The 23,899-nt window shown below is 40.3% G+C and overlaps 1 protein-coding gene and 1 long non-coding RNA gene across 3 annotated transcripts in view; one reads left to right on the top strand and one right to left on the bottom strand.

Annotated features, from left to right (window-relative positions):
* LOC148372753 (uncharacterized) overlaps nt 1-23,311 on the top strand; it is a 69,112-nt gene extending 45,801 nt beyond the window's left edge. The window contains exons 2-3 of the long non-coding RNA XR_015849560.1: nt 21,614-21,751; nt 21,948-23,311. This is a non-coding gene — a long non-coding RNA (uncharacterized LOC148372753). The remainder of the gene's footprint in view (nt 1-21,613; nt 21,752-21,947) is intronic.
* Nucleotides 4,596-22,762, bottom strand: zdhhc18a (zDHHC palmitoyltransferase 18a). Of its 2 annotated transcripts, XM_088327326.1 has the most exons (10): nt 22,175-22,761; nt 21,924-22,084; nt 21,606-21,755; nt 19,318-19,455; nt 19,187-19,238; nt 16,883-16,985; nt 16,690-16,802; nt 16,339-16,444; nt 12,344-12,413; nt 10,187-10,333 (listed from the first exon to the last, which is right to left on the bottom strand). In XM_088327326.1, exons 1-9 carry the CDS (start codon nt 22,405-22,407, stop codon nt 12,372-12,374), a joined length of 1,098 nt encoding a protein of 365 aa, XP_088183452.1. In that variant the 5' UTR covers nt 22,408-22,761; the 3' UTR covers nt 10,187-10,333; nt 12,344-12,371. The 2 variants fall into 2 exon arrangements, with proteins under 2 accessions (XP_088183450.1, XP_088183452.1); XM_088327324.1 differs by lacking the exon at nt 12,344-12,413 and having other exon boundaries at nt 4,596-10,333; nt 22,175-22,762.
* Nucleotides 23,312-23,899: the final 588 nt, after the last annotated feature.

The following is a 23,899-nucleotide window of genomic DNA, read 5'->3' as shown; positions in this document are numbered from 1 at the left end:
TGGTGCACTGACCATGGCATCACTGTCCTTGATTGGCCTGCTAATTCCCCTGACCTGAACCCCATTGAGAATTTGTGGGGTATAGTTAAGAAGAAGATGAAAGACACCAGACCTACAAATGCAAATGAGCTGAAGGCCGCTATCGAAGCATCCTGGGCATCAATAACACCTCAGCAATGCCACAGGCTGATTGCCTCCATGCCACGCCGGATTGATGCAGTAATCTGCAGACATGGGACCAAGTCACACATGTGCAAGTCTCAAGTAAGTCTCAAGTCTTCACCTTCAAGTCCCAAGTAAGTCCCAAGTATTTTTTTCTTGGGCAAGTCAAGTCACAAGTCAAGTCCCGAGTCTTAGATTGCCAAGTCCAAGTCAAGTCACAAGTCATAAAAACAGCGACTCGAGTCGACTCGAGTCCAAGTCACTAAGTCTCAAGTCCCCATGTCTGGTAATCTGTGCAAAAGGTTTCCCAACCAAGTACTGAGTGCATCAATGGACATTTTCAAATGTTTGATTTAGTTTTGCTGTTATAAAATTATTTTTTTACTTGGTCTGAGGAAGTATTCTAATATTTTGAGATAGGATTTTTGAGTTTTTTTCAGCTGTAAGCCAAAATCAGCAATATTCAAATAATAAAAGGCTTGAAATAGTTCAGTTGATGTGTAATGAATCCAGAATGTATGACATTTTTGTTTTTTTAATTGCATTACAGAAAATAAAGAACTTTATCACAATATTCTAATTTTCTGAGACAGTCCAGTATATATATATATATCCTAAAAATCATACTTAGAATGAGAAACATGATGTACAAGCTAAACAAGAATTTAATTTCAAGTTCCATCTTGCAAAAAACCCCATCAAACCAAACCCCAAACTTATATTTCCATATAAAACACCACTATTGGATACGCCTATGACCTTACGATCGGGTGCAGTCAAACCCCGACCTGAAGCTGCCACCGTCCAGCCATCACAATCCTCCAGACGAAAATGTCTCCGCTTCTCAGGCTCGGTAATTACAGGCTAAACAATCTCTTAAATGCATAACTGGGAAAAGAATAAACATTGGGACGCGAGCGCTTCCAAGCAAAACCAGTTGTTCCATTCGAACATGACTCTTTGGATAGCAACTTCACACAAAAACAAATGTATCTTTTGGTACACCGACAGGGCTGGGTAGGGTTACTTTAACTTGATTACTTTCAATTACTTTTGGATTACTCCAATACCAAATATGCTAATAAAAGACAAAAGAAAATAAATATGAATAAAATGACTAAATTTTGTGCAGGCTTGGGGATTAACGGAATACATGGAACGGCAAAAATGATGTTGGCAAGCTGTTTGGATTTATTTCCATTTTGTTTCTGTCGCATTTTATGTTAGTTTTGCCGGAGATCAAAGCCAGGAGAGAAAGCTTACCACGTGTTGTGAGTCATCATTTTATTCATATTTACTTTCTTTTGTCTTTTATTAGCATATTTGGTATTGGAGTAATCCAAAAGTAATTGAGAGTAATCAAGTTAAAGTAACCCTACTCAACCCTGTACACCAAAGATAACTTTGAGAAGGTTTGAAGGCCGAATCCCGGCAAAATGTTTTACCTGTCAACTTTGGAGTTTCCACATTTACAGCTCATATTTCACACGCACCAAGACAAAATTCAGCCAACATGCGTTTCTTCACGGTTTCCAAGAGGCCAAGTATCGCTGATTTACTGCCACCGCAATTTGGAAAATCATTCTGAGGGAAGGGAGAAGAACAAAGAGGAGCGATGCAAGTCAACAAAGTGATTGTTTATTCACAACTTTTACAGCTCCGCTGTCACATCTTCAGTCAGGCTTTGATTTAAAATGTATGCGAGGATTTAATGCCCATTTACACAATGAAAAAAAAGACCATCAAAAGATACCGTATTTTTCGCACTATAATGCGCACCTAAAAGCCTTTATTTTTATCAAAAGCTGACCATGCGCATTATAATACAGTGCGCCTTATATATGGATCAATATTAAGTCGCAAAGTCTTGCAACTAAAGCAAGCAGCCGCCGATTAGATTTTCCCCCGAAGTTGAAGTCGTCCGCGGTGTATGCTGGGATTTATATACCGGCGTTTCATTTCCTAACCAATGTGTCAATCATCATTTGAATCAGTCACTATTGGCTAAAGTTATTCGGAGGTAAAGGGGGCGGATCCTTTTTATCATTTACAGGCTCGCATAGGCTAAAGGGGCGAAACAAAGCCTGCAATTGGCCGAAAAAGATGAATGTGAATCACACGTTGGGTTGCACTACGGCATAGAGAAAACATTTTTGAATATTCTGTATTTGTAAATATTTTACTCTCCTGGATTTACTACACTCATGGTTGTAAGAACTATCATTAATGACCGTGAAGGCTGCAAGAGAACTTAGGTGGGATAAGCGGATTTATAGTTTCCCGGTATCTTGCTTTAGAACGATCTTGACGTTTCTGAGGTGAGTCTATTTTTAAACTAAATTCAATTCAAAGCGTTTATTGTCACATGCACAGTAAAGAACCCCGTTTCCCTGCACAATAAAATTCTTACTTTGCTGTCCACACAGTTGCCAGCAAAAAATAAAATGGAAACTAAGAAATGTTTGTTTGGTGACATCGTACGGACACCGCATCCGCACGTGTCTACGACACGTATTTGCTTCTTTGCAAGCTTTGGGAATGTTAAGGGGGTAATAAGTTTGACTGAACTTTCTGACTGTTTTGTCGACGTTCCCATTGTAGCGCCTTATAATCCGGTGCGCCTTATGTATGGAAAATATAGGACCAAAAACAATTTTTTGAGGGTGCGCCCTATAACCTGGTGCGCCTTATAGTGCGGAAAATACGGTATTTGGTCTACATTCTGGCCCCTAGTGGTGAGAACTAAAGTTCATCATTACATGACATTTGACGACTGTTAATTCTGAGGAACTGGGAGAACCATAGAAAAGTCAGGCAAGCAACCCCCACACGGAAAAGCAGTAACAGAAGGGCTAAGGGAAAACCTCAGGGCTGTGAAGCAGACGTGGTAACCGTACGAGTGCTGACTAGAAAGACTTTGAAATGACGGCTGATGAGACCCCATCCACATTCCAAACATGATTCGGCTTTCAACTGATCAAAACCTGAAACTGCAAACATCCACGGCACTTTTCGTATCGTCATTCAGCCCCAAGGCAAGGGAACTTCAGTTAAAAATGTAGGTGTCATATTTGACCCCAATCTGTCCTTTCAAACACACGTGAAGAAAATTACTAGAACAGCTTTCTTCCATCTTCGCAACATTGCTCAAATTCGTCCTATGCTGTCTCAGTCAGATGCGGAGATTATAATTCACGCGTTTGTTACTTCCCGTCTCGATTACTGTAATGCACTACTCTCCGGTCTCCCGAAGTCCAAAATCAAGAGCCTTCTGCTGGTACAAAATGCCGCAGCGAGGCTTTTAACTAAGACAAGAAAGTTTGATCACATGACCCCGGTTTTAGCCAATTTGCATTGGCTCCCTGTTAGCTTAGGTTGTGATTTTAAGCTTCTCTTGGTAGTTTACAAAATCATGCTTGGATTTTCTCCTCCATATCTTTCAGATTTAATTTCCCCCTCTGTTCCAGTCCGGAGCCTTCGTTCTGAAAACGCTGGTGTACTAGTGATTCCAAGAGCCAAGAAGACTTCTGCAGGTTCGAGGGCGTTCTCCATCCGGGCACTGGTGATGTGGAATGCTCTTCCACCTGAGATTCGATCTGAGACCTCAGTGGTAATGTTTAAATCTAAACTTAAAACACACTTCTACTCTATAGCATATGAATAACCTATGTTTTTGTTGACAATATCTGTGTATTATTTGTTATTGTAACATCCATTGCAGCCTAGCCATCCTGAAAGGGGGATTACCACATGTGCAGTCCCTTCTCAAGGTTTCTTCATTTTCCTCATGTTGAGGTTTTTGTCTTTTTCCTTGCCCTCATGTTGGTTTCAGATCAGGGGATGGTGTAATAATAGTCTGAAAAAATAGTCTGTGTAATAACCTGTGCAGCCCTTTGAGACTATTTGTGATTAAAGGCTATACAAATGAAAATGACTTGACTTGTTTTCTTTTAACATTTCCTTGAGTCTTACGGTTATAGACAGGGTTGGGTAGGGTTACTTTAACTTGATTACTTTCAATTACTTTTGGATTACTCCAATACCAAATATGCTAATAAAAGACAAAAGAAACTGAATATGAATAAAATGACTAAATTTTGTGCAGGCTTGGGGAGTAACGGAACACATGAAATGGCAAAAATGATGTTGACAAGCTGTTTGGATTTGTTTTCATTTTGTTTCTGTCGCATTTTATATTAGTTTTGCCGGAGATCAAAGCCAGGAGAGAAAGCTTACCACGTGTTGTGAGTCATCATTTTATTCATATTTAGTTTCTTTTGTTAGCATATTTGGTATTGGAGTAATCCAAAATTGAAAGTAATCAAGTTAAAAGTAACCCTACCCAACCCTGGTTATAGAGTATGGCAGGGGTCACCAACCTTTTCAGAGCTGAAAGACACCTCTTTGTTACCAAATAATGCATCTGAAAAAACAACTGTCATCATTTTATTACTATGTTGCTTCAATATAACTTTATTACTACTTTTTTGTCAGGAATGGGGCTTTATTACTCTCAGTCAACCATAAAAGCATCTTCTTTGAAAAAGGGCACAGTGATTACATATACGCCAGTATGCCGAATTTTCCAGACTATAAGGCAAATCTGAAAACCAAAAATTGGCCGGAAATTTAAAAGTGCGCCGTATAACCCTGTACACCTTACATACCGCAAAATTGGTTACATGAGGGTTTTACAGTATACTACCGAATTTGTGCGATTAGCCATGATGGATCAATCAAATAACTATGATTGCATAGCATTGTATGCTACAGGACCCGAATGCAGGTCATGGCTGTGTGAGAGCCGACACCTAACCACTAGACAACTAGTGATACAGATGACTTATGAAAAGGCATTCGATTTTATCCTGTCATCCTATTTTCATTCCAGAGCCAGAAATGAATGTTAGAGAATAGAGAAAACAGACCTTTTGTCCTGAAACATATACATAAACGGAAAGTCAGATACACCAAAGATTTATCTTGTCGTGCTTTTCTGCACTTATTTATATCCTTTGGGACAACTCTGCTTTCTCCAATCCCTAACATTCGTTTCTGCACTGTAATGTCACGGTTGCCATGGCACCCAATTGGCCCCGCCCATGTGGCGCCAGCTGCGGCTCATTGACAGATTGGCTTTCAGTCTTTTTAAGCTCAGTGCTCTCATTTTTCCTTTGTCACTCCGTCAACAAACCTCTGCACCGCAAGGCGTGGGTTCTGACTCAGTCCTGTTTTCCTGTTGGTATTTCCTGTCCGGTATTGTTCCCGTTTATTTTTTTCCTGTTTAATATCAATTTCCAGTTTCGTTCCCGTCTATTTTTGTCCTGTTTATGATTCTCTCCAGATTTCCTTCCCGTCTTGTTTGTCCCTGTTAATTTTGGATATCCTGTTTAATTATCAATCTGTCCGAATTCAACTCGGGCAATTGGTATCTATCTCGTTGGCCTCTGGCTTACTCTCATTTCACACCAGACTGCTGCCTAACGTGCATGACTCCCCATTTCCCGTAAAATAAAAGGCTTGTGTGAGAACGTCACGCGTTTGGGTCCTGATCCAGTTCTGGTTCTTGACACATAAGTAAAAATAACGTGATAATGAGATAAAATCGAATGCCTTTTCATATGCCATCTGGTCTAGTGGTTACTGCTGCGACCCAATCAATGCAATAATATGTATATAATTATACAGTATATATATATATATATATATATATATATATATATATATATATATATATATATACAGTAGCTTTAACTGTAATATTAACTCCATGCGCCTTATACATGAAAAGTATATGAACTAAGCCTTACAGGGGGGGTGACTTATAATCCGGTGCACCTTAAAGTTGTGGAAATGATGTAGGAATCGATCATGTATGTAAGGACAATGATCATGTAAAGTGTAAAAATAATATAAAACACTTTCTATAAAATCGTTTCGTTATGTACATTTTTAAACTTCCTAAAAAAAAAAATCACAATAACCCGTCCCTGCCACTGGGTGAGCTATTTTCGAACTTGTCTATCCAGTTGGACTAGCAACCTGGTGTCTGCAAGCGTAATATTGGTGACCCCCTAGAGCAGGGGTCGGCAACCTATGACACGCGTGCCAGCAGTGGCACGCAAGGGGTTAAACCAGTGGCACCAGTTCTGCGCCGTGTTATTCAGAGGCTTTACATTAGCGCCCCTCCCCCTCTTCTTCATGTGTCAGTGTGTGTTTGCGCGACTCCTCGCAGAAGAGATTCGTGTTTTAACCCAGCCAACAAAACACACGCGTGCGATAAATGAACGAATCATGACGGCTCCTCGAGCGAAAAAAACATCTCGTTCTTTCCAGCTGGCGTGGACAGACGAATGGGGCTTTGTGCAAAAAATGACCGTGCTGTTTTGTGCATTATGCCTCGAGAGCGTTGTACCTCGCACAGCAAGTGTTCAACGTCATTACGAGACGAAACATGAACATGAATTCAAGGATGAGTCTGACATGGCGGAGACATTAAAACGCGCAGTGTCCAGGTACGGCAAATAAAAACAAACCCTGAAGAATATCAGGGGATGGTGTCATAAAATACTGTAATAATAGTTTGCAATAGTCTTTGATCTGTGCACCCCTTTGAGAATCTATGATTAAGGGCTATACAAATAAACATGACTTGACCTATGTCACTGGTAAAAACACCGCCACTGAAGCAAGCTATCACATTGCTCACTGCATAGCAAAGCACAGAAAACCATTTACTAATGGCGAATATTTTAAAGAAGCGTGTGTGTGCGCGCGCGCCTTCTGCTTTGCTGTGGTTATTTCAAGTTTCATTGATGAATGGTATGGTAGCTGTCCATACCACGTGTTTTTTGTAGTTCATTTTTAATGAAGAATGGTTGATTGTGGTTAATTCTTGTGGCAAAAAGTTGAAGTCACGGATGTCTACGAGCCTTTCCACTTGTTATTCACATTTATTTTTTTAGTTGATTGATGAACAACAATAGTGGAAGATAAATCGGTCAGTTATACGATTAAAATGTATATCCATGTGGTATATTGGGACTGGTGTAAAATGACAGCTCTGTTGGATATTAAAAAAATGTGCGAGTCATTAATTTTGGTGTGGCACACTGATTTACAAGGATATGTGAAAGTGGCACTCCACACCAAAAAGGTTGCTGACCCCTGCCCTGGAGTATGACATGATGAAAAATATAACACATTATCAAGAGAAAACAATAAGCTTCAACTTTTGCTCAACATAGGATTACAGATGACACATTAGAGGCTTTTTTTAAAAAAATGCACACTGCTCTGGGATTGTGAGTCAAGGAAAAATGAAATCCAGCCTATGTGTAGGTTTGTTTGTTAGTCCATCACAACCCAAATTCATCCCTTTTCCAGAGCGCTTCCTGGACCCAAATGCAGGGTGCATGCTAAATTGATTTCCAGTTGATGCAGGATTTCAAGGATTTAATTAACCTGTGGAAAAATCTTTACGATTTTTTTAATGTAATCATTATTTTTTGCATGCCAACTGAGAACAAAAGCATGCACCATATAACTAAATGTGATGGTTGTTTTTTTCATGACACACCGTTTCGATAGCTTGTGTTTAAAGCCGATATTGATGACAAGGAAAACTATTGAACCCTATTGCATGTGTTCATCAGTGTTGGTGCGTTACTCCTCTACTTATTAAGAGCAGATCATAATTCATAGTGTCCTGTTTGCTGGATACTCCCAATTTATTCATGTTGTCACATGCAACTCTTATTCAGCCAGCAACATCAAGTGAGGTTGGGAATGTTTATATTTACACGTAAACTAAATAGTCACGGAGGCGCTGTCTCAAGCCCAGAGTACGAGGGAACTGAATTTTTCCTCATGGAGACCTCCTGCCTACTGTATATACTTGCAACTAAGCCGGATTTAGTTACGTTTTTATGCATGTCACCAGTAACGAATGGTAAGCAGCACATAGGGTGAGGGGGTGTCCTAAATTTTGGTCATATTATTTGGAAAAGTATTTTTGAAATACACCATGCCTGAAGAATAAATAAAATGTCCTGGACAGTACCCAGGAATGGAGGAGGTATTGAATCATTTGAAGTCCAGAGACAAAATGGATATGGAGGGTTCACTGCTTCCACAGGTTGGTGTTCAGGTTTGCCTGTATTTCTTTTATCATTGTCATGATTACTGATGTGACTCAGCTGTGCCTGCTCTTTTGGCGCCAACTGCCTTGGACTCTGATTGGCTCCCTGTCCCTATTTAAACCCACTCCTTTCTGTCACCTGTTGTCAGTCTGTCTGCAAACCTCAGTTTCCACTAGGCAAGCCTTTTTTTTTTTACCCTGACTCCAACCTGTTTTTTGCTCCTGTATGTCCCCCGGCTTCGACCCGTTTTTGATCCTGATCACGTTTACTCTCCCGTCCCGGCTTTTGACCTTTTTTGTCCTCGACCACGTCTACTCTGCTTTCCTGGCTTACGACTCGCTTACGACCCTGACCACGTTTTTGCTCTTCTGTCTACTGACCCTTTTTGCGTTCCCGACACCGCCATCGCTCGCCATGGAAGTCCCACACCCGCGTTCAGAGCGACCAGCTTCCCGCGCCCAGCGATCACCGGATCATGGGGGCGACACATTCTCTTCCTTCAATAAAACTTGTGAGAACGTACGCAATTGGGTCCCGTTTCCGTTCTGGTCCTGAAAATCATGTGGTTATTTTGAAGCAGTTTTAAAGTCAGATTCTTTGAGAGTATTTACGGTAATTTGTAACTAGATACGTTAATTTCAAACTAACTCTCTATGTTTTGGTGTCAGTCATCTGGGGTAACAATTACTTTTAAATGAAGTATCTAGCACTACTGATTATTCAGTAATAAGCCCAAATCGGGTGCTTATAACAATGTGAAAATGATCTAAGGTTTTGTTTGGTTGTTGTACAAATCCTAAAAAAAAATGGAAAAAGGTTTTCTATAATAGATACGTTTTTAAAAGTTCTAGAATGGTACACTTCTACTTGATTTCAGAAAAAGACTGCAACAACATAAGTCAGTTCAAAATGGATAAAAACAATGTTCCCTGAAGTTACCAGTATATCCTAAACCGTTATCTCCCGACTCGTCACAAAGTTTGATGGCATGCTAAATATTGGTGGAAATACAACAATTGATTCTCCCCCAAAAATTCTGAGTGGCGCAAACAAAAAAAATGAAGGATTTAAGGACCACTGTAATGGTTTTTCTTAACTCTGCTGAGCAAACCCTTAACAATGTTGTTTTGAGTAACACACCCAAAAAGTTGCTTTCAAAATTGTAAGAGAATTGACATCTTTGATATTGAAACTCACTGACAGCTTTAGAGATCCATAAAAGTGTTTTACCGAGTTGTTGGCAAACATTTCGAAGGAGCGAGAATTTTGCTGTGGGGTGATGAAAATCGACATCAAGGCCGTAAATGACCAGATGCCAAAGTTTGGACACCCCATGTCTAGAACTACCCCAATATATTTTTAGCTTTGTATTTTTCTAACTAGGGTTCCACCACTGGTGTGGTCTTTGAGTTTAACCAGTCCCTTGAACCAAAAAGCTTGACAAACTCAAAATGACACCATTTTCCTTTTGTCATTTTGTCTCGCCCTTACAACTCAGATGAACTCGGATTTTGGGAGCGCTTTGCATAAAGTAGTGAGCAGGAAATCAAAAACTGCGGCTGACCTGGCTCTATGGCTTGGACTTCTGAACTGTAAAACACATGAAGGCATAAAATGGAGCGCTTCGATAAAAGCACTTGTGCTTTTGTCGACACTGAAGTGTCCGATAGAACTAGGAACGCTTGTAAGAACAAAACCCCCAAAAAACCTTCCGATGAAATCTCCCGATTTAGATCCACTCAAGTTAAGGAGATGAACCCGACGTCGGATGCTTTGCCGAGACCCAGCGTGGCTCGATCGAGAGAGGGCGAAGGTGACGCCAAGCGGAACGCCGGATTTATAGACTGCATCGAGTCGCTCGTGCCGCTCCGGGAAAACGGAGAGCACGGGATAGCTGGGGCCGATATCTCCACGGTGCTGGTAACCTCCAGGCCTAGAGGGGTGGTCTTCGGGTTGCCGGGAAGGCAGAGACCGTGAAAGGCAGAGGAGTGGCGCATCCTCTCCAGCACGTCTTTGGTGCTTTCTGTGCACTATATGAAAAGAGAAAGCAGAAGTCAAGATCAGACAGGACTGCTGTTTTCGTTTAGCGTCATGTTAGCTTGGCTTGCATCCAGCATTATGATAGGAGTCTGTTGAGACCCACCGAGGATGGTTAAATGCAGACAGTGCACGCAAAAGGAAACCAGACAGAAAAAGGTGAAGATGGATGTGAAATCTTCCTGACTCCTCAACTGGTAAAACAGAGCACGTTAGCTCACAACCTCGTCAATGTGTACACTGCCGTGAAAACGTATTTGCCCCTTCCTGATTTCTGTTTTTGTCGCATAATTATCACTCACTAAAGTTTTAGATCATCAAACCAATTTTAACATAACACAGAGACAACCCAAGAAAATACACGTGCTGACTGGCATGCCGGCAATGTCGGACACATAGTGGGGGGCGGACTACTTGTCAGAACCAGAACAGATACAGGACCCGATCGCGTGACGTTCTCACACAAGCTCTTTATTTTATGGGGAATGGGGAGTCATGCACGTTAGGAAGCCGGTCTTGCGTGGAAGGACAGGACGCCAGAGACGGACGAGATCGATAACAGATCAGGGTAATGAAAATAAACAGGAGAAACTAGAGGGGAACCAAAACTGGAGAAACTAACCAACAGGACAAGAATAGACGGAAAAAAAAACTGGAACCTGAAATTAAACAGTACAAAAATAAACGGGAACAATACCGGACTGCAGATATCACAGGAAAACAGGACAGAACCCACGTCTTGTGGGGCAACAGTTGGTTGTCAGGAAAACAGGACAGAACCCACGTCTCGTGGGGCATAGGTTCGTTGACGGGTTGTCACTGAGGCAAGAGAGCGCTGACCTATATATAAACAGAAAGTCAATCTCTCAACGAGCCGCAGCTGCGCCACACGGGTGGGGCCAATTGGGCACCATGGCAACCGTGACACACACAATTACTTTTTGACATAGGGCCAGACGAGCCTAAATCTTCCATCCATTATCTGCACCGCTTATCCTCAGTAGGGTCGCAGGGATGCTGAAACCAATCCCAGCTATCTTCGGGCAGTGGGCAGGGGACACCCTGAACTGGTTGCCAGCTCGTCGCTCATTTGGACCGGCCAATTACCCTGACCTGCATGTTTTTGGAATGGGAGGAAACTGGAGTACCCAGAGGAAACCCACATAAGCACAGGGAGAACATGCAAACCCCACACAGGAAGGTTTGGAGTCTAAAGCATCCATCCATCTAGTCCACATGACGTCTTTGACAATTTCTTCCCGGAAGAGGCTGGATGACGCAACTTTCCCGAAAGTGTATGCCATCCTTTTTTCCATCCATCCATCCATTATCTGCACCGCTTATCCTCAGTAGGGTCGCGGGGGTGCTGGAGCCCATCCCAGCTATCTTCGGGCAGTGGGCGGGGGACGGTCTGAACTGGTTGCTGGCCAGTCGCAGGGCACACAGGGACAGACTTATTCACACTTAGGGACAATTTGGACCGGCCAATTACCCTGACATGCATGTTTTTGGAATGTGGGAGGAAACTGGAATGTCCAGAGGAAACTCACACAAGCACAGGGAGAACATGCAAACTCCACACAGGAAGGTTTGGAGTCTAAATCTTATTGTGCCTTAATAAATGGAATCAACATTTCAAAAATTGCATTTTTTTATTTCCTAAGGTTGTCTCTGTGTGATAATAAAATTGGTTTGATGATCTGAAACCCTTGTGAGTGATAAATACAGTTAGGAAAAAGACAGAGAATTCAGCAAAGTGGGCAAAATCCTTCGCACGGCACTGTATGAACAAAATGCAATCAAACTTAAATCCAGAGTACGGCGCACAAACAAGAGCGCCGTCCTGCAAGGGTGAGTGGATACAAATTTGAAGGAGAACAAATGCCAGTGACGCATGCAAGCTGGAGTTAGTGAACCATCCTCAAAGCGATTACAAAATTGGACCAAACGTGATTGACACAAAAAGGAACAGCGCTTGAGATGCGATGGACCCTGTTGCTTACCATCCACCTAATACAAGCTGCAATGTTTTCAGGCTGTGCAGGACAAAGAAAAATCCTGACAGGTCGCCTCCTGGTGGGTCAATGGATACAGCACAACAGTGGGATTAAAATAGTTCATTAGGAAAAGGTTGCCTCCAGAAAAATGGAGAGGTGTGGTGACAAGAGTCAAAAAACTACGCACAATGTCCATATTGTGCAATTGGATAACAAGGGATTTCTTTATTTTGATTGAATATTACTCATTCTAATACGATTACACTTAATTTACTATCTTGAACTGTGGTATTTTATTAGTAAATGCTCTTGCATCATCACGATGGCATCTTTTAATTTTGTGTTACATTTCACTTCTTACAATGACGATAAAATCGATTCAATTCCGATCTCATTGGATAGCACTCTTTATATACAAAGCTGGGTTAGTTATCAGGATTTGGTATTTCGTTTCGTTCTAAAGGGAAGTTTTTATGACACTATTAGACGAAATTTATTGTTTTGTGGAGAAATCAGCAAACCCCATCTTCATCTATCTCATAATATACTAAAAATGAGTGAAATATCTATATTAAGCTAATAAAGTACAACACAAATACCTTCATAGCAGAAACAGAATTTACAAATCCAAAATCTGTTTTTTAAGACATTAAAAACATCTTTAAAGGGCCTGTAATAATTAATTAGCACCTCCTAGTGGGGAAAAAAAACGTTATTTAAAAAAAATTATTTAAGTGATAGGTGCTACAAACAAAAGACTCTTAGTCAAACCAGACATAAGAATTTTATGCTGTCTGGATGCCAAGGATGCTTTTATCTACTCCTGTGTAGAGTATTGTGATTCCCTGCTCTCTGGACTCCTCAAAAAAGATTGCATGCCTGTTTGAGACTTTCAATTGCTTTTTTTTATGTACTCTTACTTTTTGTTTCTTCATTTTGTGTGAGTGTGTCCGTGTACTTGATGTCACAGGTTCCTACTGTACATTCAATGTTTTTAGAGCACATTGAATTGCATTTCGGAGTCTGAAAATTGATATGCAAATACATTTCGATTTAATTTGGCTACTTCTAATCTATAAATGAATGAACCACCTCTTTTGTCTTAACACATTACAGACGCTCCCCTACTTACGACCATTTGACTTACGTAAAACAGTAGATACGATCATTATTTTCGGGTTGTCGAAAAATATCCGGACATTGCTGTAAATTGGATTTTGTATTGTGAGCACCTTTTACAGAGTACAGGACGTGTAAACATAACAACGTGTACTGTGCTTTGACGTTTTTATTGTTTAATATCTCGTGCATCCATTCAATATGGTTGGTATAAAGTGTAAAGAAGAGGCGAGCCGTTTCTTTTGAAACAAAAGTGGAATAAGAAAGCTTGATGCGGTTGAGAAAATGGTTGGAACGCTTTTTTCCTGCCACTTTTTTTTAAACAAGGAGGAGGACCTCTTGAAGCGCATCTTCCAAAAGTAAGTTGAACTCAACTTTATTTATATTTATAGAGCATATAATTTTATGCAATGCTTTTTTTTTAGTACAAAACAATACAAGTTACTTATACAAGCCTTAAACATACTTATATAAACCTTAAACATACAAAATATACTGAAACAAATTCAACTTACGAACGATCGTCCAGAACCCCGTTTGTAAGTAGGGCAGCGTCTGTACAGCAACATCGAGCTGTCAAATAATAAGCACTGTCCCTTTAAGTTATTATGATATGTTGCTTGTACTAAGATAAATGACACACAGCGTTGAATGATAATTAAGCTGCTATATTTTGCACATTGCCTGCAAACATTTGAGAAAAAGTAGTCTCGGGTATACAGCATTAAAGGTCAAACAACCACTACTTCAGTTGGCTTTTCAAAGCAAACGCATGTTTTGAAACATGAAACCGACATTTTGAGTGGGAGGCAGTCGAACAAGCTCAACTGGCAATTCAAACACGTTTCCAGTAGACACGTCATTGAGGAGTGAATGCGCTTTCACTTTTTTTCCCTTGAAATTAAAAATGAGCAACATTAGTTAACAATGGATTATTTTAAGGTGTGTGGAAATTCTGCTCAAATATGAACTACGAGCATCTCCTTGATGGCTGAATCTTTTGAAGTAGGTCTCAAGTTGTCTGTTATAAACCTAGTGAATGCATCAGTATTATTTACCTTATTTTCCGGACTATAAGGCGCACTCAAAAACACCAAATTGGTCTGTAATTCAAACATGCGCCTTATAATTTAAGTGCACCTTATTGACAAAAAAATTGGTAACACATACAGGTGTATTATCATTATTGATCATACAATATTTATTGCTGACTACTATTGCATGAAAATGGTGGCAACGGGGATCGAACCCAGACAGTTGTGGTAAGAGTGCCAAATCCCAACCATCAGGTCAATAGGGACACGTATTATCACGCTATTTTTGGTCACAGTACCAGATAAAATGTTAGAGGAATGAGAAAACAAAAAGTGTTTAACAGCCTAAAATGTTTTTTTTTCACTTTTTCTTAGCTTAAACCAAGCATTGCAAGTGACATACCTTGTTGAATATGTGTGGCCATGTCTTAATTTATATCTTTCAGGGTGACCAAATTACTTCCCACAATGCCTTTCTCTTTATTGAGTTCAAAATCTGCGCTTCATAAAGACTTTACGAGTCAGCGATACAGTACTACCGTATTTCGGTAGTCCCCCTTCTTTTCTGTACCACGAACAACTTTAATGTCGGGAAATATTTACGGCTCAACACAACAATAACATAAGCAACGTGGTACCGTAACTAAAAATGATGTGATGATGACATCACACCTACTGCCGTTTATCTGTCGTCTGTATAACTAGTAGTCTAGTGGATAGGATCTGGTGTTTTCCTGCGTGATCCGAGTTTCCCTCCCATTTGCGTCCATTTTTTGCAATTGTGATCAGCGATATATTACGGCTGATCAATCAATGCACACGTATGGTACCCTAAACCTTAGTGTAGTATTAATTATATGCGCCATAAAGCATGGAAAATATGATATATATACCCCTCGCTCCTATGTGCTTCTTTTATTGCTGGTTCCCCGCCTTCGCAGATTTTTAGATGAATTGATTTTTTATTTGTCGTCATTAATATCATTATATCGGGGACAGATTAACGAAGGCGGTCTGTTTTGGGTGGGTGTGACTGTGTGCGCGGCCTTGATAAGCTGGTGTAAGCTGTCAGTCAAATAGCAGCCGGGCGGTGCCTCCGTAAACGATCTAGGAAGTACCTCGACTGCTAGATTTAGCAGAGTATTACATTGTAAAGAAATTAATCAATTGAATTGGACTCCAAGGAAAGTCAGGTGAGCGAGACAAAATTGAGATCACCAGCGAATGCGTCGTGGGATTTTTATCAAGTTCCAGAAGCGACTCAGGCAGTGTCTGGGAGAGGGCAAAGTGGTGCTGGACTAGGCTAATAACTATTTGGAGCCACCGATGCGGATTCTGTATCTTGCCAATACCAGGTCCATTAGTGATGAAATGGATGACTTGGAACTACACCTCGTTGGAACCTGCTACAGTTGGGACAGTCTTTTTTTAACGACGCTAGCATGAAGCTAGCCGGCCGCTCTCTAAATTGCTTTCTTACACTGAATATAAAAGCCCTCCAATTTCGTGATACTTTTGTGTAATGACATAAAAACATCCATTCAACTGCTAGTATGTGTTGTGTGTTATTATTTGTGTATCTAGAGTTGTTTTGTTACAATTGTATACTGTAAGTCGGTCATGACGTAATCTCGAGGCAAGTTTAACCCTTTGGGGGCTTTTATGGAAGTGCGATGCTATTTAGCGGATTTTCACTTTTTGTAGGTAGTTCTGGTGCCCATTAACGCAAAAAACTAGGGATCTGTTTTTTATATTCCATGTCTGCAACTACACCATGACGACTTGGAGAGCATAAAAAGAATAGACTAAGTATTGTGGGTGTGAGGACCCCGGTCTGGCTGATCCTACCATATTTGCGTCATTCTTGGCCGTGAAGGAGGGCAGCTCGATCTCGGAGGCAGAGACGGCGGGGACGGACTCCTCAGCTGGCAGGAAGCCTCGCCTGTCAATTAGGCTGCGTAACACAAAAGATGACGTCTGCGTTGTGTAATTTTACAACATTAATAAGACTTTGTGGGGGTGGCTGGTGATTACTGTTAATTGGCGGGTACCATTGTGTGTTTGAGATAAATTAGTCTGTAGTACAACAAAACATGGATGGTCTGGGAATTCAACCAGGTAGCATTAGACTTTATTCAAGACGTAATTACACATATCAAACGTAGTCATTTGTTTTATAAAAATGTTCTTTTTACAGACCTTGGAGGCATCGGCCCACATAATGTCACACAGCAGTTGGCAAAGATGCTGTTATAAGTGTACGGGTTTCCGGAATCCTCTGCACCCCTTTTACTTGACCAGGAGCCCTTAATCTGACATAAAATATGCATGTATTGTATTGAGTGAAAAAAGGGAGAAAAATACATTTGTACATCATGTAAGGTTTACTTACGTCCTCATTTGTGGTAAGGTTCGAGGCGACTAGGTAGGTATGGAAGCCTGAGAGGCCCAGAATAGACCAAATGGAAAAGAAGCAAATGACCAGCTCCACGACAGTATCATAGAAAAGTCAAGGAATAACTGCATTTGCTGTTAATGAAATGATCTGCATTTATATAGCGCTTTGCAAGTCAATGACTTCCCAAAGCGCTTTACAATGTGCTCCACATTTCCCAATAGCGGCCTTGTATTGCAGCCATGTAAGACGCTAACCTGCTTATTGGGGGTATTAGGGGTTCAGTGTCTTACCCAAGGACACTTCGACATGTAACACGGATGAGCCGGGATTCGAACTGGGATCCCTTGATCCCATGACGAGCGCTCTACCACCTGAGCTACTGCCGCCCCAAAATTCTCACATGTCTGGAAAGTGACATATTTTCGCATTATAAGGTGCACTGAATTATAAGGCGCACCACCCAAAGATAGTCTTTTTTTCATATTAGGGCCACTGGACTACAAGGCTCATGTATTTAAGCTTACAGTAAGAGCTACTGTATAACTGTTGCTTATTTATACCCCTTGGGTATATATTAGTGCAATGATTGATCAGCCAAAAAAATGTTGCTGGTCAAAATCGCAATACATTGTCTTTTTGTATGTCATCTGTGTCCACTGGTGGTCAACAGCAGTGTTTTCAACCATGTGGCACAGTAAATTGTCCTACTGTGCCATTGAAACATGGAAAATTATCAAATTTGCATGCCTGGGTGGTCTACCGAAAGCTATCTTTCATCTGGGATTTATCTTTACAGGAGATGCAATTACACAGACTGGTGGTGATTTTTATTAATGAAAGAAATGGACCTTGGCTCAATAAAAGTTAAAAATACTGGTCTCGTGGTCAACATTTGGCACTCTCACCACCGCGACCCAGGATTAAATTCCGTTGCATACAAACTTTGGCTACTTTTGGTCAGCAATGCTATTCGATTGATCAATCATTGCACAAATACGGCAGCATACCGTAAAACCTTGTGTAGTAACATACGTATAAATACTGAGTGGAAATCCTGAATGCATTTCCAATCTTGTCCACCTTATTGTGCATTATATAAAGCGCACTTTCAAATTTCTAGACAATTTGGGGTTTTTAGGTGCGCCTTATTGTCCGTAAAATACGGTACTACAGTTCTAAATGGAATGTTAAGATACAGTTGGGGCTGTATGATGTTGGAAAAAGTATACTTAATCTCAATTTTTGCAATCATTCTGGCCATTTATGATTTCAATCCATTTTAGAAACCATAATAAATAATCAAAAGTAAAAATGGTTTGGTTTAGAGGTAAGATTTTGGGCCCGAGGCCGGACGAATCTCAGGTCTCTCTATTACCGTTTTTTCTTTCTTTTTTTTTCCGTGGAAGATATGCACGCTGTTTGGTACACTTTGATGCCTGAGTGCAGCTTCGGGTTTACGTCGGGCTCGGCCTCCTAAAATCGAGTTAATCGGTTGGGCTTGGGCTGAGTCTAGCTATTATATCCGCGGGCCGAGTCGGGATGGATTTTTTAGGCCAGAAATTACCTCTAATTTGGATTCATCTAGACAAGTTATAAATTGAAAACCCACATTTTTTTTGTTCTCATAAAAGTTTGATTACTAAAAGATCCAGTTCAAATATCTCAAACGAAGACAAAATATTTTAAACAAAGTTTCATGTAAAAATTAACATCAGGTTTGTGAAAAAAAATATTTGTAGCTCTTTCCCAACACCAGAAACATTGGTTGGTATCATAAACTGCGCAACCAAGGATTCTGTACTTTCTGCAAAAACTTTTAATAAACTGCAGCAACGACAAGTGATTATATTGAACTCCTTCAACCCATTTAGAAACATTTTAAAATGTTTTTTTTAAATGTGGATTAATCAAATCTATTTTGTTTCTTGCCCAAGGCCATAATATTATATGCAAGAAAATATTGTCCTCTAATAGTAATTATCAAAAATAGCTTTGAACATAAATCGCATCTCCCTGTCAATCTGTAGGCTATTTCAGCTGTGCTTTTTACTCTGCATTTCAAAATCTTAGTAGCACACCAAATATGACAAGTACTGCACGAGATATTTGACGACATCAAGACTGCAACATGAGGGAGAGATCCTTACATGAAAGCCATCTGCCTCACCGTGTGCGAACACTGATCCTATTAAGCGTTGGCTTAAACTGGACAACAACTTGACGGCCTAATTTGTCTCATGCCACATCACCACACCCTTTTCCAAAATAATTGGAAAAGTCCAACGTAAAAAAGGATATCTGGCAGGGCTCTCCTGGATGGCTTGGATAAGGCTTTTACCCGATTGAGAGCCTGAACAGAGAACAGACACAAATAGACACTAGTTAATAAAGGTGATGAAAATAATAATGCATTATTGCGATGAACTTACGCAAAGTAATGTGTGCTATAACGCAGCCGAATATGAAAGATGTGAGAAAAGACAAGGAGATGATGAAACTGTAGAAAAAGCGGTAATTGCGCTTGCCCACACAGTTCCCTACCCACGGGCAGTGATGATCAAAACGCTCTGAAAACAAAGCACACAAGGAAGACATTTAAAACATTTTCACTGTAAGAAGAGTTTGGCTTGTTTAGGCATGAGTAGGGAGGCAGAAAGGCAGTGATGAGAAAATGAATCATGAGACTACACTGCACCGTAGGTTTCCCTGAAAAGTTCATGCTACGTGGCAAACACAAGATTTTACATTTAGGTTAAGTTACAATATTCAAACAAATGTTAGAAGTTTCATTTAGAGATCAGCAGTCCTTTGATATTTGCTATTCTAGATTATTTCTGATTTTGTGATAAAAATTTACCTCAAAAGGATAACATCAGTGTCTGAAATTCATGACAAAAAGTTACCGGACACCCGGGCAGACAACTCTGAAAAGTTACCTGCCCCATTTTTCACAACTCGAAACACAATAAGACGACTAATCGCAAAAAAACCCATTGATGAAAAGTATTAAGGATTGGTAATCTGAATATACAACAGAACAACACTTTTAAGTTAAGTTTATTATAAATCTATTTATAACATTCATTGCATGTATACGACATCGCTGTTTTCCATCTGCCATCGGTATGTACCTGTATTTACTCATCTTCATTCATGCAATGTTTGCGTTGCGTCATCTGCGACAAGCCACGTAAACTTCTCTTTCCACGATGCTTTAAATGTACGTTTACGTTTCGTAGCGTCATTAATTTTGTTAGCTTCTTTTGAATATTTCTTCTGGGGCTGAGGTTTTGGCTCGATTCCTGGTAAGGATATGTAAGAGTGAGCAGTTTCCTCATGCGTGAGAAGATAAGCAGGACATTGTGGTTCAGCCTTTAAGCATATTTATTCCTTAACAGCAAGCAAACAAGAACACGGCTCCATTCAATGCAACATGGCAATCAACAATTAGCAAAATGAAATATTGTGTGTGTAATGACGTCACACAATGGAAAACGTCTTACCGCAATACCACGAGTAAGAGCGCTATTAAATTGACAAATCTTAACAATTCCTAACCACTTATCCATTTTTCTTGTGTTCTCTGTGCGTCTACATTGGAAAATGATATGCAAATGCACGACCTTATAAGAGAAAGTACAGAATCACGAAGTTATTCGATGCAGGCTTCTGATTGGCTGCCGAGTATGCAAATTGCCAAAATAAACGAAATTCCGAAATATCCAAAAAGAACGAAGATTTCGAAATCGGATAAAAACGTTTTATTCGTAAAAATAAATAAATAAGGAGTAAGTTGTACGCCTGACGTAAAAGAGCGGGTGTCCGGGCAGACGTTATTTTCAGACACTGATAACATTCTCTTTTATCAGTTTTAGACTGTGTATTTATAATTAGTATGCATTTTCAATACCGTAAATTTAAGCAACCGGATATCATTCATATAATCAAGGCACACAAAACCATCGACTAATGTAGTACAGTACTGTATTTCCCTAGGTGAGTTACCCCAATGTTGTAAAAAATGTATTTACTGTGTGTGGCCTGCTTAGTTTTTCTAAACACAGTAGTGCTGCAACACCCTTAAAAAATTCACTCTTTGTAAATGTTTAAAAGGTTTGTGGTTTAATTGTGAGAAAGACATGGGAAATACTTTCTGGATTTTAAATGTAGTCACCCAATTTAGACAGCTCTTTAACAATCATGGACAATTCACTATATCCACTACACAGCATTATCTCCAGACAGAAGAGCAGCTTTAGTGATAGACTGCTGTAACAGTCTTGTTCCACGGACAGACTGAGAAGATACTTACTCCCTCATGCCATGAGGCTCTTTAACTCCACCGGGGGAGTAAAAGCCACATTTGCATATTTTGCCCTATTTTTATGACAGTGTCTATTTTCTGGAACATTATTTAAATGCTTTTTATTCCACACATTATTTGGGGTATTTTTGTATTCTATATCTCTTATTTTATTTTTTAACACAAGAATACTGCTGGAAATGTGAATTTCCCTACAGGGATGAATAAAGTATCTATCTATCTATCTGACTGCTTACTACCCCCCATTTACTGTAAATTATCAAGTCTAACACTACATTTTTCGAAACGCAGTGGTCTTTAAGAGTTTTTTAAATATAGAAATATTTCAAAAGATGCACGAAATACTGTAAAGATAGTGCTTATTGGAAGTGTACGATTTTACCATCTCCTTACCCACACAGTTGTCACAGAGGCTGCAGTGCGAAGTCCGAGGTGGGCGAAACATCTTACACGTAAAGCAGTACTTGAGCTTGACCACTTGCTGATTGATGAGAATCTCCTTGGTACGTGGAGGGGGGCGATACGATGAAGATCCTGAGGTATCTTAAAAAGAGATCATGACTCAAATGTGTGCGAAAAAAAAGTCAGGGACACGTGTGCAGTTCTTGCGCTTTTTCAGACAGTGACGTGAACGTAAGCTGCTTAGCTTTGGGAGAGCAAACCCATATGGCAAAGCTCACCCCGTCTGTCTGAGAAATGGGTGCACCTTACCTATTTGCTTCTCAATGTCTGCAGCTTCATCCAATGTGGCCCTGGGGAGGATGCCTGGATCTGTGAAGCTGGTTCTCAGTAGGGACAGGACCACAAACAAAAAAAGCACCCCGCCGATCCCTGGGATGAAGACTGTCAGATGTTCCACGAGGAAAGGGCAACTAGAAATAGAACACATAGGGTTTTACGTTCTTACAGTCCGACAAAAAAAATGTACATTTATCAGTTGTTAGTAAATGAATAAAACTCACTCAAACGCAAAGAAAAGGCCACAAGTGATAACAATAAGACCAAATGTGAGGGGGAGAACACCATTCTGCCTGGCCACGATGATCCGTCCGTCACAGAAAAATCGGTTCTTCCCCGGGAAGACTTCCCATTTTCTCCGCAGGCGCTCCGCTTTCTTGACGGCGTGGTTTTGAACTGAAGCTGGGGCCATCGACAACGCCACCGGGTCAATTTGCTGGTACTCACAGTTTCTCATTCTGGTGTATAAAAAACTCTTCCCAAAAGTTTTTTTTAAAAGAAAACGAGCTACGTCATTTTGAGGTTTCGGAGGTTAGCATCCTCCGGTGAGGTTTCCCATCCTCGATGCTAACGGGAGCTAGCGAACCGCTATGGGCATTCTTCTTCGTAAACTACATTTAGGACACAAAATAATTTCCCGGTTGACATATTACAAACTTAAACAACCAATGTGCACTCGAACAAATAAACGTTTTGTCCATTTTATAAACAATAATAAACCGTTAAGAAGCGCCGACTAGATTCTCATCCAGCTTTGTACGCTAGTGCGGTATTCCCACATCTCTTCCCGTCGACGATGACGTCACTACGCAGTGACGTAGACACAGGATGCGTATACATCTCGTGCTAAAATTAAGAAAATGATCATAAATCAAGAAAAAACAAAAGAAAAAGTTCAACAGAAAGGAAGAAAAAAGACATTTTTATATAAATAAATTAACACTGGAAAACACAGGTAATACATAACTGTCAACCTGTACGTTTTTGCCGTACAAAGTACGTTTATTATGCATTTTAAGACGTGTACGTCGTACAAGGAAATCTGAACGGAAAAAAACAAATTTGTCAATTATGGGTACCATCCGGTATACACCGACTATCATGAAACGGCAAATCAATCAAGTCAAACGAGTTCACCGCAATAGCCTCTATCTCAGTATCGTTTTTTTTTTGCAAACGAAGCAAGCGGTTCGATGCTACTGTGTGCATGCGTCTGCCGCCTTGGAATTTATGTTTTTTTTTTCTTCTACAGTGAAAGTCCGAGCTACTTAATTTTTGATTTTTTCTTATAATAAACCTCATTCATGTTGAGCAACTCAGTATCTCACAACAAAATGTTGATTAACAATATATATGATATAACGAAAAACATTTACAATATAACATGTTTAACTACATAAATAAATACGTTTGAAAAAAAAATGTGGTGTAAGATTATTTTGTATTTTGTAAGGGAAAATACGACAGTTTGTAAGGGCATGGAGCCCTGGAGTTTGACAAGTATGCATTAGTAAAAACTGTAACATGATCCGAAAAGATGTGACGTTAATGTTCTGCAGCCAAAGTAACGCATCGCTTTTGACCGCCAGTTACGGTTACAGTATTGACAAGGCAAAGTCAATAATTAGTTACATTACCCCGTCACCGAAAAAAATAACGCTGTTACGTAACAGTTATTTATAATGCCGTTATTCCCAACACTGGGTATAGGTGTCATGATTACTGATTAGGGGCACCTGCAGCTGCCCCAGTGGCGCCAACAGCCCTGGGCGCTGATTGGCTCCTTGCCACCTTTTAAACCCCCCGATTCCCTGTTACCGGCGTCCAATCGTTGCGAAACTTCAGCTCCCGCTAAGGCAAGCCTTCCGAACCCGACTCTGTATTTTGACTCCCGTACGTTTCCCGGCTTCGACCTGTTTCCGTTTTGATCATGTCTCTGTTTTTTGGTG

This window comes from Urocampus carinirostris, chromosome 2 (assembly GCF_059441175.1).
Source record: "Urocampus carinirostris isolate Australia breed hairy pipefish chromosome 2, RoL_Ucar_1.0, whole genome shotgun sequence".
Lineage (NCBI taxonomy): Eukaryota > Metazoa > Chordata > Actinopteri > Syngnathiformes > Syngnathidae > Urocampus > Urocampus carinirostris.
This window is presented reverse-complemented; position numbering and strand designations above follow the sequence as displayed.